This window comes from Diaphorina citri, unplaced genomic scaffold, assembly GCF_000475195.1.
Source record: "Diaphorina citri unplaced genomic scaffold, Diaci psyllid genome assembly version 1.1 scaffold2535, whole genome shotgun sequence".
NCBI lineage: Eukaryota > Metazoa > Arthropoda > Insecta > Hemiptera > Psyllidae > Diaphorina > Diaphorina citri.
Genome location: NW_007379955.1, coordinates 24,335 through 36,202, shown reverse-complemented (window position 1 = coordinate 36,202; position 11,868 = coordinate 24,335). Strand labels below are relative to the sequence as shown.

The 11,868-nt window shown below is 42.2% G+C and overlaps 2 protein-coding genes and 1 long non-coding RNA gene across 4 annotated transcripts in view; all 3 read right to left on the bottom strand.

The window, feature by feature from the left end:
• Window positions 1-32: 32 nt before the first annotated feature.
• LOC113471502 lies at window positions 33-886 on the bottom strand. Of its 2 annotated transcripts, none has more exons than XM_026830708.1 (2): window positions 438-886; window positions 33-334 (listed from the first exon to the last, which is right to left on the bottom strand). In XM_026830708.1, the coding sequence occupies exons 1-2, from the start codon at window positions 796-798 to the stop codon at window positions 327-329; spliced, it is 369 nt and encodes a 122-aa protein (XP_026686509.1). In that variant the 5' UTR covers window positions 799-886; the 3' UTR covers window positions 33-326. The 2 variants fall into 2 exon arrangements, with proteins under 2 accessions (XP_026686509.1, XP_026686510.1); XM_026830709.1 differs by having other exon boundaries at window positions 33-306.
• A 3,913-nt stretch (window positions 887-4,799) lies between these two features.
• Window positions 4,800-6,302, bottom strand: LOC113471503. Its single transcript, XR_003394178.1, has 3 exons — window positions 6,174-6,302; window positions 5,038-5,162; window positions 4,800-4,953 (listed from the first exon to the last, which is right to left on the bottom strand). It is a non-coding gene; the product is annotated as an uncharacterized LOC113471503 (long non-coding RNA).
• A 1,007-nt stretch (window positions 6,303-7,309) lies between these two features.
• Window positions 7,310-11,868, bottom strand: part of LOC103519102 — a 15,818-nt gene continuing 11,259 nt past the window's right edge. The window contains exons 16-19 of the mRNA XM_026830705.1: window positions 9,923-10,119; window positions 9,024-9,106; window positions 7,673-7,761; window positions 7,310-7,411 (exon numbers count right to left, since the gene is read on the bottom strand). Of these exons, the coding sequence (XP_026686506.1) occupies window positions 7,345-7,411; window positions 7,673-7,761; window positions 9,024-9,106; window positions 9,923-10,119 (436 nt within the window). The 3' untranslated portion in view covers window positions 7,310-7,344. The remainder of the gene's footprint in view (window positions 7,412-7,672; window positions 7,762-9,023; window positions 9,107-9,922; window positions 10,120-11,868) is intronic.

Here is an 11,868-nt window from a genome sequence, read left to right as displayed (position 1 = left end):
TCCCTACACGACGCTCTTCCGATCTTTGTACGCGCCTTGTTGTTCCCACCGCGCCTTGTTGTTCCCACGGCGCGGATAGGCTCGTTGGTTGGCAAAACACAAGACATCCACGGATGGCTCACGGATGAGCTACCTGGGCACTCAACTTGTCTATTGATTCAAGTATCTCTGATCAGTATTATTGATTCAAGTATCTCTGATCAGTATTATTGATTCAAGTATCTCTGATCAGTATTATTGATTCAAGTATCTCTGATCAGTATTATTGATTCAAGTATCTCTGATCAGTATTATTGATTCAAGTATCTCTGATCAGTATTATTGATTCAAGTATCTCTGATCAGCATACAGAGGAATGACTTCCGCCGTTGGTTGGACGGGGACCCGACGCTCGTTAGGGCATAAGGGAAATGACGAAGAAGAAGAAGAAGAAGTATCTCTGATCAGTATAACATGGAGTGGAGCTGGAGAGGTCACAGAGATGGTGGGGGTGTGTACAGGGAGAACTCGATCAACTTCAGCCTGTTGGACCAAGTCAGATGTTGCGACTGCCTGCAGTATTTGTTGCACTTGATTTGGCAACTTTTTTAACCACAGACCTCTAACAATGTTGTTAGGCACCCCGGGTGCTAATCGTTGAATCTCCCGGAGTAGTTGTGAAGGCTGACGATCACCTAGATCCATTGTTCCATGTAACTTATTGAGGCGATCCTCTTCGGTTTGTCCGAACCTCTTGATGAGAGCACTTTTGATATGTACATATAGTTCATCCAGATCAATGTGACAGCAATGAGTCATCAACCCAAAATGAAGGAACCAATCAGATTGCAGGAAATCCTTACATTGTTGTAATTCAGGTAAAGGTCTATTTTTGATAAACTCTCTCTTTTAAAATGCAGAGGTAGCTCTAAGTTCAGAGGTTGGATTCCAGAACAGGTAAGGTGGATATCGCCTTACCTGACTTTGTTTCACTGTCGGAGGAAGCACTGTGCAATATACCTTCCCCTTTCTCTACCATTGCACATGTGACATGTTTGGCAACAATGCCCATTATTTTGCTGTCACATTGATCTGGACACACTATGGGTTCTAGTGTCTGGGTTCTTCAGTACATCTGACACCTCAGCTAAAATTTCCGGCTCAAGCTTTGCAGTTAGATGAGCGAATTTGATTGTGTCCTTGGTGATTTTAGCTAATTCGAATTGACTCTCCACGTGTAGGAAAAATATCTCGGGGTCTGGCTTGAAAATACCTAGGTATGTTTACCGTAATGTGCTGAATAAAAAAACCTAGGTATGTTTACCGTAATGTGTTGAATAAAAAAACCTAGGTATGTTTACCGTAATGAGTTGTTGAATAAAAAAACCTAGGTATGTTTACCGTAATGTGTTGTTGAATAAAAAAACCTAGGTATGTTTACCGTAATGTGTTGAATAAAAAAACCTACGTATGTTTTACCGTAATGAGTTGAGGTATTAGACCTGTAGTGATGAGTTTGTAGGCAGTGCTTCGGAGTTTACTCTGTACCCTCTTCTGCTTCTCCTTCTCCGTACATGGTTGTTGAATCTTCTTCTTCGTCAGGGTCACCATTTGGCGGATGCGTCCGTGTTGATGATCAAAGAAATCCATAGGTATGTTACAGTAATGGTGAGAATTGGAAGTAGGGTATTCGCCTGTTGGAAGTGATGGAATTTGTACGGCAGTTCTTCGGAGTTTCCTCTGTCCCCCTCTTCTGCTTCTCGTTGTCAGACCATGTTGAGCTTCTTCTTAGTCCAGGGTCACCATTTGGGGGCTGTGTCCGAATGTTGATGATCACGGACAGACTTCCTAATAGATAATGATCTCCTAACTTAAATGGAACTGACCAGCTTCCTGGTTAAAAGCAAAGGACACAAAATGTTGTTTATTAGATTCGATTAGATTTTAAATTGTTGTTAATAATTATTGTTTTAAAAATTTATTTAAAATGTTGTTTATTTGTGAGAACCGCATCTTATATAGAACTACGGTCCAGCCTATACCTTGTCAAGTGCTGGCATTTTTTTTTTAACGAACTTGGAAATGCGTTCAGGAGGGGCGGAATTTCGGGCTTCCGATTCCAAGGTGGAAGGTTCGAAGCAGGGAGATTGAAAGGGGTGCGGGCGGGATTTCCGGGGCCCACAGGTTGTGGTACCACTTTCAGGTCCGAGGGGGAATTCATCGACACAGAGCCCTCTGAAAATAGGAAGGCGAGCGCGGGCGGGTGAGACGAGACGGAGGTCCCTGATAAGTTCTGCGTGGAAGGAACTCGAATTTTTTTTTTTTATAAAGCAAGGGTCAGAGCCCTGTTTATTTACAAGAATAAGAAATAAACAATACATAATATATGGTAAATAAGGGAACTATATATAAAACTTCCTTACTTATCCTATCCAATTCTGATGTTTGCTATATTTGACCTGCTACAATGTGAATTACATTGTTTTACACATACCAAGTTTTTTAAACAAAGCCAAAGCAAGGACATACCAATTGCTGATGTGATTATTATCTTCTGAGGAATCGAACTTGTCACCGACTGTCAAGTGATGAAATTTCGGCTTCCAGAGAGGTCAAGCGCTTTTCCAGCCGTGAGTTAGGTCCCTGAACTGGAGACAGGGGGTTCGAAAGGAGGGGAGGTTGGGAACTCCGGGCCTGGCGTGCAAGGGAGGCCGTTCGAATCGGCTTCCTTTTTGAGGAAGTAGTTTACTTCATCTCGGGAGAGGGCCGAGAGGGTAAGACGGCGAATTTCATTCGAGAATTTGAGGTATGCCTCCTCTGAGAGTCTGAGAGATCTAGCGTACTCAGAAGGGTGTGAGATGAAGCATCGGGCGAAAGGCCATTCCAAGAGATGCGACTCGAGCATCTTGAAGCGGGGTTCACAGATAGAAGAGGTGCCCGGCAGGAAAAGTTTCACCAATTCTAACATGGGGAGGGCGAAACGCAGTCGATTTTTATCGAGGTTGAGGTCGGAGGAGGCATTTTGCGCAACTTCCCATTCCCTCCATCCTTGAGGTAAAAGAGGCATGATCACATTCTTGGCCGCTTCGGGGAAATGTTCAGGAGCAGGGGCATCGAAGAGTTCACCCACAGATGACATCTGGAACAGATGGGAAGGCAAGGTGTAGGGGTCGACCTATGGTCCAAGTATAGGCCGATAGTCGGCCCGTGGTCCGATTATTGGCCGATGGTCGGCCCATGGACCGAGAATCGGCCGATAGTCGACCCGTGGAAGGTCCGGTCATGGGACGAGGGTCGGTCGACGGGAGGCCTGATGGTCGAAATTAGACCAGGTAAGGCAGATATCGGGTGTAGAAATGTAAACAAAACACAGAGTTAATATAATACATCAGTCGCGTTTACAAGAATGAATCATGTGGCGTGTTAGGCCCTGGCACGGGCGTTCCGTAAGTCTCAAATTGAAGCTGGCGAACGTACGAAGTCAATGAAGTCTGTTGAGCCACGGGAGTTGCAGGCTGAGATGGTGTCACTACCACAGTTGGAAGTTGAGGTGGGGCAAATTCACAAATGGAAGGTAAGTGCTGAGTCATGGCTATAGTTGTTTGGGTTAGCGACGTTGGCGTTGTAGTGAGAGTCCCCAAAGAAGGCTCATTCATTGTGACAGATGATGAAGAAATCGGTACTTCTTTACTTAAGTTATATATAAAAATGGATACTTTATATATAACTTAAGTAAAAAAGTATTTACAAAGGATGTCAAAATTAAATAAATTATTTATTTATTTGATTACACGCTAAGCATCACGGCCATGTGTGGAGAAAAAAAAAGTGTCACAAGTTTTTCAGGTAATTGTTTCTCTTAAGAAACTGGAGGGCTTCATTTATGGATTCTTCGTTGTCTTTCAGGATGTCTGAGATGCTAGCCGAGGAGAAGCTGGGGGGTCTGAAGCGCATATTTCTACAATAGATTAGGATGTGCTCTATTGTCATTGGTTCTTGGCACTTGTCACATAAAGGTCGATCTTCCCTTCTGAAGAGGTGAGAATGGGTTATCTTAGAGTGGCCCACTCTCATCCTCATCAGGCAAACCTCATCCAATCGGGATTTTCTATTCGATGTTTTCCATGGATATACCGAGTTCTTAATTTTTCTCAGTTTGTTTTCATTTGGACTAATATTAACCCATTTGGTATTCCATTCTTCCAGGTATTTCTTCTTAATGATGGTCTTGATTTCGTCAAGGAATAATTCGTGGTGGTTGACATCGATGTTTAGGGCTTGTTTTGCTTCCTCGTCAGCTACTTCATTGCCAGCTATGCCGACATGGCTGGGGCACCAAAGGAACTCAACAAAAGACTCGATTGAAGAGAGCTCTTCTTGGACTCGCTTGACCAGGGGATTCTCATGGAACATGTTCATGATAGCTTGAAGACAATAATAATAATAGTGCTTATTTATACTGCTCGCATAGGACTGTAAAGTCCCTTTACTCCAGCAGTAGGCTACTACTACAATTGTTGTGGTCAAACTCTCAAATTATATTGAGGATAAAATTCCATACTTCGGCTGGGATTGAACCCACGCCCTCCTGTTTACCAGGCGAGCGTCTTGACCACTACACCACCGAGGCAGGTGATAGTCTGTGACTCCTCGTACGGGATGGGATCGAAGCCAATTGGTAACCTCTTGATCATAATAAATGCTTATCGGTTTCATAAAACTTACATCGGGTGGCTGTATTGAACCCACGCCCTCCTGTTTACCAGGCGAGCGTCTTGACCACTACACCACCGAGGCAGGTGATAGTCTGTGACTCCTCGTCCGGGCTGGGATCGAAGCCAATTGGTAACCTCTTGATCATAATAAATGCTTATCGGTTTCATAAAACTTACATCGAGTGGCTGTAACTTATGCGTACAGGTGAGGCGGAAAACATAATATCACTACACCATTATCCCTAGCGTAGTCAATTACCTCCAAGTTCTTTGTATGGGTAAAGTGGCCATCTAGCAAGAGAAGTGAGGGATTTGTACCATTATCCCTAGCGTAGTCAATTACCTCCAAGTTCTTTGTATGGGTAAAGTGGCCATCTAGCAAGAGAAGTGAGGGATTTGTTTTTGAAGAGCGAGACCAGACAACAAAGTTCTTGAACCAGGTAAAGAAAGTGGACGATTGCATCCAACCTGACTCACAAAACTCAGCGCTGGATCCGGGTGGTTGTAAATACGATCGAAGTAGATTCGTATAAGCTTGGCCCGTCTTTTAGGGCGTTTACCCTTACACCTAAGTCAGCGTGGGCTTTTTGTGTATCAACAGATGAACACTCGCGTCAGTTTTGTTATTATTGTACACTAGCTGAATTCCGTCGCTTCGCTCCGGAATCCCGCTAGTTCATCCCGAGGCATGGCCAAACTTGTGGAAAAGGCATGGCCGAACTTGTAGTTATCAAACTAAAAACATAAACGAAACTCAAATATTAGGCGAGCGAGGAAAAGTTTTCTATCCCGCAGTCTCTGCACTCTGTGTATTTCTTATGGAGATTTCAGCGATCAAAAATTGATCATATCTCAGGATCGGTGTAGATTTTCGCAAAATCCTTTCTTATTGCACACCTAGACCATAAAAAGAATATTCCTACCAAATTTCAGCTTTCTAGGTGGTGTGGTTCTCGAGATAGAGCGATCAGTGTGTGAAATGTGAAATGTGAACTGTGAATGAGTGAATGGATCTTGTTCTTATAATATAAGACTAGCTGAATTCCGTCGCTTCGCTCCGGAAGCCCGCTAGTTCATCCCGAGGCATGGCCAAACTTCTGGAAAAGGCATGGCCGAACTTGTATTTATCAAAGCCTCTTCTGGGAATGCTGTATTAAGCCAAAACACTTACCTATCTATACGTATATTCGAAGACAGGGCCATTGACTAAAACTGCCAAGAGAAATTCGGAAATCCTTACCTGAAAACAGACAAAAGAAAACAAACAAATTAGGAATATTTCAGCCGGCCGGCCTAGTTAGCTTGGAAAATAGAGCGCGTCTACCTTGTAAGCGCTAGGTCGCAGGTTCGATTCCTATCCGGGGCGGATTTTATCCTGATGGGATAAAGTTCATTCTCGGAACGGCTGGCTTTCTCCTATCCTGTCTTCCTTCTCTCTTCGATTTGGGGACGATAAGAAAATGGACGATTGCATCCAACCTGACTCACAAAACTCAGCGCTGGATCCGGGTGGTTGTAAATACGATCGAAGTAGATTCGTATTAGCTTGGCCCGTCTTTTAGGGCGTTTGCCCCTACACCTAAGTCAGCGTGGGCTTTTTGTGTACCTTCCCTCTGTCAAACCTCTTAAAAAAAAAAAAAAAAAAAAATACAATGGAGGAGTTGCAATTTTGGAAAATGTTATTAATAAAAGGTCGATTCCTACGTAAAAAGTTGTGAAAAATCCAAATATGAGGTCAAAACTCCGAAAAAAGGATTTATAAGTTTTACCCATTTGCAACTGCTCCGTTAAATTTACCTCTTCGGTTCCAAGACAGGATCGTTTCCTCTTTTTCCTTCGCTTCGACTGTTTGTTCTTCTCGAGGATGTTACAGCTCTTCCTGTCACCTGAAAACATAAAATGAAGGGCGTAAAATTCACACCTCATCACACCTCTCTTCCGGCGGGACTCGATGGAAACGGACATATAAAGTCAGAACTAATTCAGGCAAATTACAATACAATACAGCCATATCGATCTCTTGCGAGATGCGGCCTTCTCAAGGAATTTGTGGATTTTGATGCCAAGTAATTATGTAGATTACGCTTCCAGAATTTGCGGTTTTGTGCGGATTTTTGCCAGTCTTCATTGCCAGCTATGCCGACATGGCTGGGGCACCACAGGAACTCAACAAAATAAATTAATTAATAGTGAAGAAATCGGTAACGGAGCCATGTTTGTCTCCGTTGTATTGAGTGTCCCTGGAGAATCTTCACACGCAGTGGTGGTAGACGGAATAGGTTGGGGTCTGTCAGTTGTCTTGGATGATCCTGGACACACATTTGGATTGAAGGGATATTTTGCCAGTTCTTGCCAACTACATCGAAGTCAAATTATGTACATCGAATTAATTTGTCCCCAAAATGAGGGGGTAAAAAAGATTGTTGGAAGAAAGACGGAGGAGACAAAAAAGAAGAAATAATAAAATAAAAAGAAGAATAACGAGAAGAGGAAGGTGAAGGAGGGAAAGAAGACAGACGAAAAGATTTTCAGCGACGAAACTTGCTGTTGAGCGATTCGCCGTCGTTGTCGCTAGAGGGCGCGTCGCTATTCGTCTCTTCGGTGCTGGAATCATCGTCGCTGTTCGGATTTTGGTCCTTCGCGGCCGGATTTAGTGTACCACGCGGATTTTCAGAGTTTTCTTCTTCTTCTTCTCCCGGTCGGATCGATCTTCGTGTCTGGAAAAATAAAATGGGGGAGGGAGAAATTTCAAATTCGAGAAAACATTACGAATAAAAGGTCACATTTTATGTTAAAATGTTGCAAAAAATACAATGGAGGAGTTGCAATTTTGGAAAATATTATTAATAAAAGGTCGATTCCTACGTGAAAAGTTGTGAAAAATCCAAATATGAGGTCAAAACTCCGAAAAAAGTATTTATAAGTTTTACCATTTATTTATAAGTTTTACCCGTTTGCAACTGCTCCATTAAATTTACCTCTTCGGTTCCAAGACAGGATCGTTTCCTCTTTTTCCTTCGCTTCGACTGTTTGCTCTTCTCGAGGATGTTACAGCTTTTCCTGTCACCTGAAAACATAAAATGAAGGGCGTAAAATTCACACCTCATCACACCTCTCTTCCGGCGGAACTCGATGGAAACGGACATATAAAGTCAGAACTAATTCAGTCAAATTACAATACAATACAGCCATATCGATCTCTTGCGAGATGCGGCCTTCTCAAGGAATTTGTGGATTATGATGCCAAGTAATTATGTAGATTACGCTTCCAGAATTTGCGGTCTTGAGCGGATTTTTGCCAGTTCTTGCCAACTACATCGAAGTCAAATTATGTACATCGAATTAATTTGTTCCCAAAATGAGGGGGTAAAAAAGATTGTTAGAAGAAAGACGGAGGAGGAAAAAAAGAAGAAATAACAAAGTAAAAAGAAGAATAACGAGAAGAGGAAGGTGAAGGAGGGAAAGAAGACAGACGAAAGAAAAGATTTTTAGTCCCTCCTTCCTATTATTACAATAGTAATAAAAAGGTATAAGGGACGGACTATTGTATTCGCTTCGGTGTCGTCTGTGTTTCTGTCAGTCTGTCTGTTCCCATAGAAGGACTTATCCAAACCGGGTCGACCTATATATCAAATTAAAGGTCTTTTTACCAGGAACACGAAAGTGGTGGTGCAAATTTTGTCCAGAAAACCATAAAGCCAAAAAATCATTTCTTTAACCACGATCGAATAAACTACGGGCTAAAAAATTCCCGGAGGGACGGACCCAACTTGTTTTTTCGAGCGTTGAACCATAAAGCCAAAAAATCATTTCTTTAACCACGATCGAATAAACTACGGGCTAAAAAATTCCCGGAGGGACGGACCCAACTTGTTTTTTCGAGCGTTGAAAGAAATTTCGATCTTGCCGGGAAACGAACTTGAAAACTTCTGCATGCAAAGGTAAATTCATGCCTAGTCCGCTTTCAGACCGTCGAGCGTTGGAAGAAATTTCGATCTTGCCGGGAAACGAACTTGAAAACTTCTGCATGCAAAGGTAAATTCATGCCTAGTCCGCTTGCGGACCGCGCTTATAAGGCGCTAGGTCGCGGGTTCGATTCCCGCTCAAACTTTATCCAAAATAGGTAAGGTTCGTTCTCGGAACGGCTGGCTTTCTTCTATCCTGTCCTCCTTGTCTCTTCGATTTCGGGACAATGAATCCCATTATTCTTTAAACTTTAAAATTATAATGACAATTTTGCAACAGTAATAAAATTATAATCATCAAGTGGACATTATTCCCATCACCACCTCAGAAATAAATGCAAGCGTTAGGGGCCGTTTTACAAACCTTCTTCTTCACCCACAATTGGCGGAAATATTTGGCGTAGGATTTGGCGGACTTGGCGTCGTCCCGAGTTTGGCCGCCAACAGCTGCAAGTGGACACGCCAGTAGGGCGGCATTAACGTTAGATGGAAAAGAAGGCCTTACGGGAATTTTTTTTTTTTTAGCAAGCTTCGCATTTTTTACAAGTGAAAGAAACAAAAATGTAAAACAAAGGAAGCCACGTGTGTGTCCCCTTATCCATATTTTCCTTTTCAATTTGTTTTTTAACAAGTCATGTGTTATCAGCTTAATGGGAGATCTTGTTCTGAGCTAAATAAAGTTCGAAGAGTCTAAATAAAGCACTACTTAAGAACTTTTTTTTTAAGAGGTTTGACAGAGGGAACTGTAACTGCTATGGTCTTATCGTACCGAAATCGAAGAGAGAAGGAAGACAGGATAGGAGAAAGCCAGCCGTTCCGAGAACGAACATTATCCCATGAAGATAAAATCCGCCCTGGGCGGGAATCGAACCCGCGGCCTAGCGCTTACAAGGCAGACGCACTACCAACTAAGCTAACTAGGCTGGCACTTAAGAACTTACAAATACATATATGTATTTATGAACGAAAATTCTCGCTCTCAAGTCAGACAAAAGACAATTTTGGTCGATCATATAGGTAGATGGTTCAGCGCAACTTGAGGGGGCAATATTTTGTTCATAGATAGAATAGAATAGAATATACCCTGTTTATACTGCCAGAATGAGACTGAAAAGTCCCTTTACTCCCGCAGTCTAAACAAGGTCTTATATATTTCATAGGTATAGTTTGAACATATCTAAATAAAAAACTTTGTTTAAATATATATAGATATAAAAAAAAATACAAAAATATGTGATGGGTGTTATACTGGTTAACACTTACCGCTCAGAGATTCCACAGAGCTACTACTGCTAGCATTGGAATCGGTTCGTTTTCTCTTAGCTGTGCTGGTAGTGAGATTGGTTTGATCTTTGGAATCATTTGTATCATCATCGTCATCATCATCATCATCATCATCATCCGTTTCATTGAAAATGTCCTCTACCTGCGAAAGAAAGGAACAAGAAAATCGTAGTTTTCTATTTTATTGATTTACAGTAAAACCTGTCGAACCCGCGGCCTAGCGCTTACAAGGCAGACGCACTACCAACTAAGCTAACTAGGCTGGCTAGTATCACTCTTTTATCTTGAAAATTGAACGTGTAGCATCATTTTAAAACCGTCAGGGCCAGTAAAAAGAATGTATGTCCTACATGTTCATGTAAAAAGAAATATGAGTCATTAAGAGAGTGCATTAAACAACACAGACTCTAAGTACTTATTAGAACAGGAGTTTAAAGAAAGAGAAGACGTTGTGTTTAAGTGTAATACTCTAACTGGTAAGATTAGAACAATCCTTTAGTAGCTTACTTGAGTAAACCCTCCGGACATGGTAGAGGGTCTTATGTAATCTGCGGACACAGTGGAGAACATAGAAGTTTTATACAATAGTGTTCTAAACTATTACAGGGAGTTCAGGAACAAAGGGTAGTAGGAAAGAAATAGAAAGTTTCCTGAGTATGGCAGCAGATAAGAAGTGGAGGTTGAACCGGCTCCTTGTTTCGTTGAACTTATAAGTAAAAGAAGGAAACCACTATAAAGTTGCCGAAGTTTATTTTAGACTTTGAACGAGGAAGGGCTACAGAAGGTATAGACCCTGGTTAGTCTAGGTGAACTCCTTTTTCCAAGATAAACATACAATTAGCTGTAATGTTGAGTCCTTTCGTTTTCATTGATTGTTTTTATAAAAAATTGCGGACTGTGGTCACAGTTTTAACTCTTCTCGTCAATCAAAAGCACCGTTAGTTTCAAATGCTAAATAATTCTGACTTCGAAGTCGAGTCCTCAACACCGGTCGTATGTAATTGTCAACACTGCAGTCTAAAGTGCAAGCTTTACGCGTCTTTGCGAAACGCGTGGTTGTTTGCTTCGCCCTCAGTAGCCTTAAATACTGCAGTAAACGGATGCCCTCGCATACGGCACTGCAGTTTGAAGTGCTAAATGGCCATAAAAAAATCTGAAAATAGAGCCATAGATCTTTCAGCCATCTTCTTTTCTTTTTAAGCAACAGGAGTAAAAGGACGAGCATACTGAAGCTTTGTAGTTGGGTTCTTCGCGTGACTAGATAACAATGGGGTCGAGACAGCAACTTCACCTTAAAATTGGAAGGAAATTAGGTTAAGCCACAGCGCCATCAAATAAGGTAAAATTGGGTATAACTAGCAAACTAAAGAGTGCGTCCGCAGAAGGGTCACGAAAGGGTAGGTGAGCAGCCGAGCAGCCGCGTGGAGGACGCGGCGTGAACACGGAAGGGGAGGAATGGGGAGAGGAAGGATCAGGAGTCAAGACGGTATCATAAATTGGGAGACTATGTGCAGTGGAGCCTCCTGTAACGTGTTATACCGTGGCGCTCCATTCTTTAGTTTTCTTTTCGAAGAAAACATGTATTCTCCCATTTAGGGAGTAGTTCCTTATTTAGTAGAAATTATGTCCCACTGGGTCTCAAATGGACTGCCAAAAAAAAAAAAAAAAAAAAAAAAAAAAACACAAAACTTCTCCAAAACTGTCTCCCTTGACATTGACGTACCAGAGGTAGCAGGGCTTTAGGCTTCTCTCTTCCTTCTGTCCTATCCTCTTTTCGGTCGGCAAGGCTCTTGCTTGTAAATAAGGGTAGTCCTTATTTTAGGCGGGGCCGCGCCCTTAGCTTGGGCGCCCGGTATCGCGAATGTTCCGCTCCTGCGTTGATGGTTTGATCGAGTTGATCCGACCTGGGACTGCCAAAAATTTTT

Excerpts from the sequence above, each read along its gene's own strand:
- LOC113471502 (XM_026830708.1), bottom strand. The coding sequence starts at position 798 with ATGACTCATTGCTGTCACATTGATCTGGATGAACTATATGTACATATC.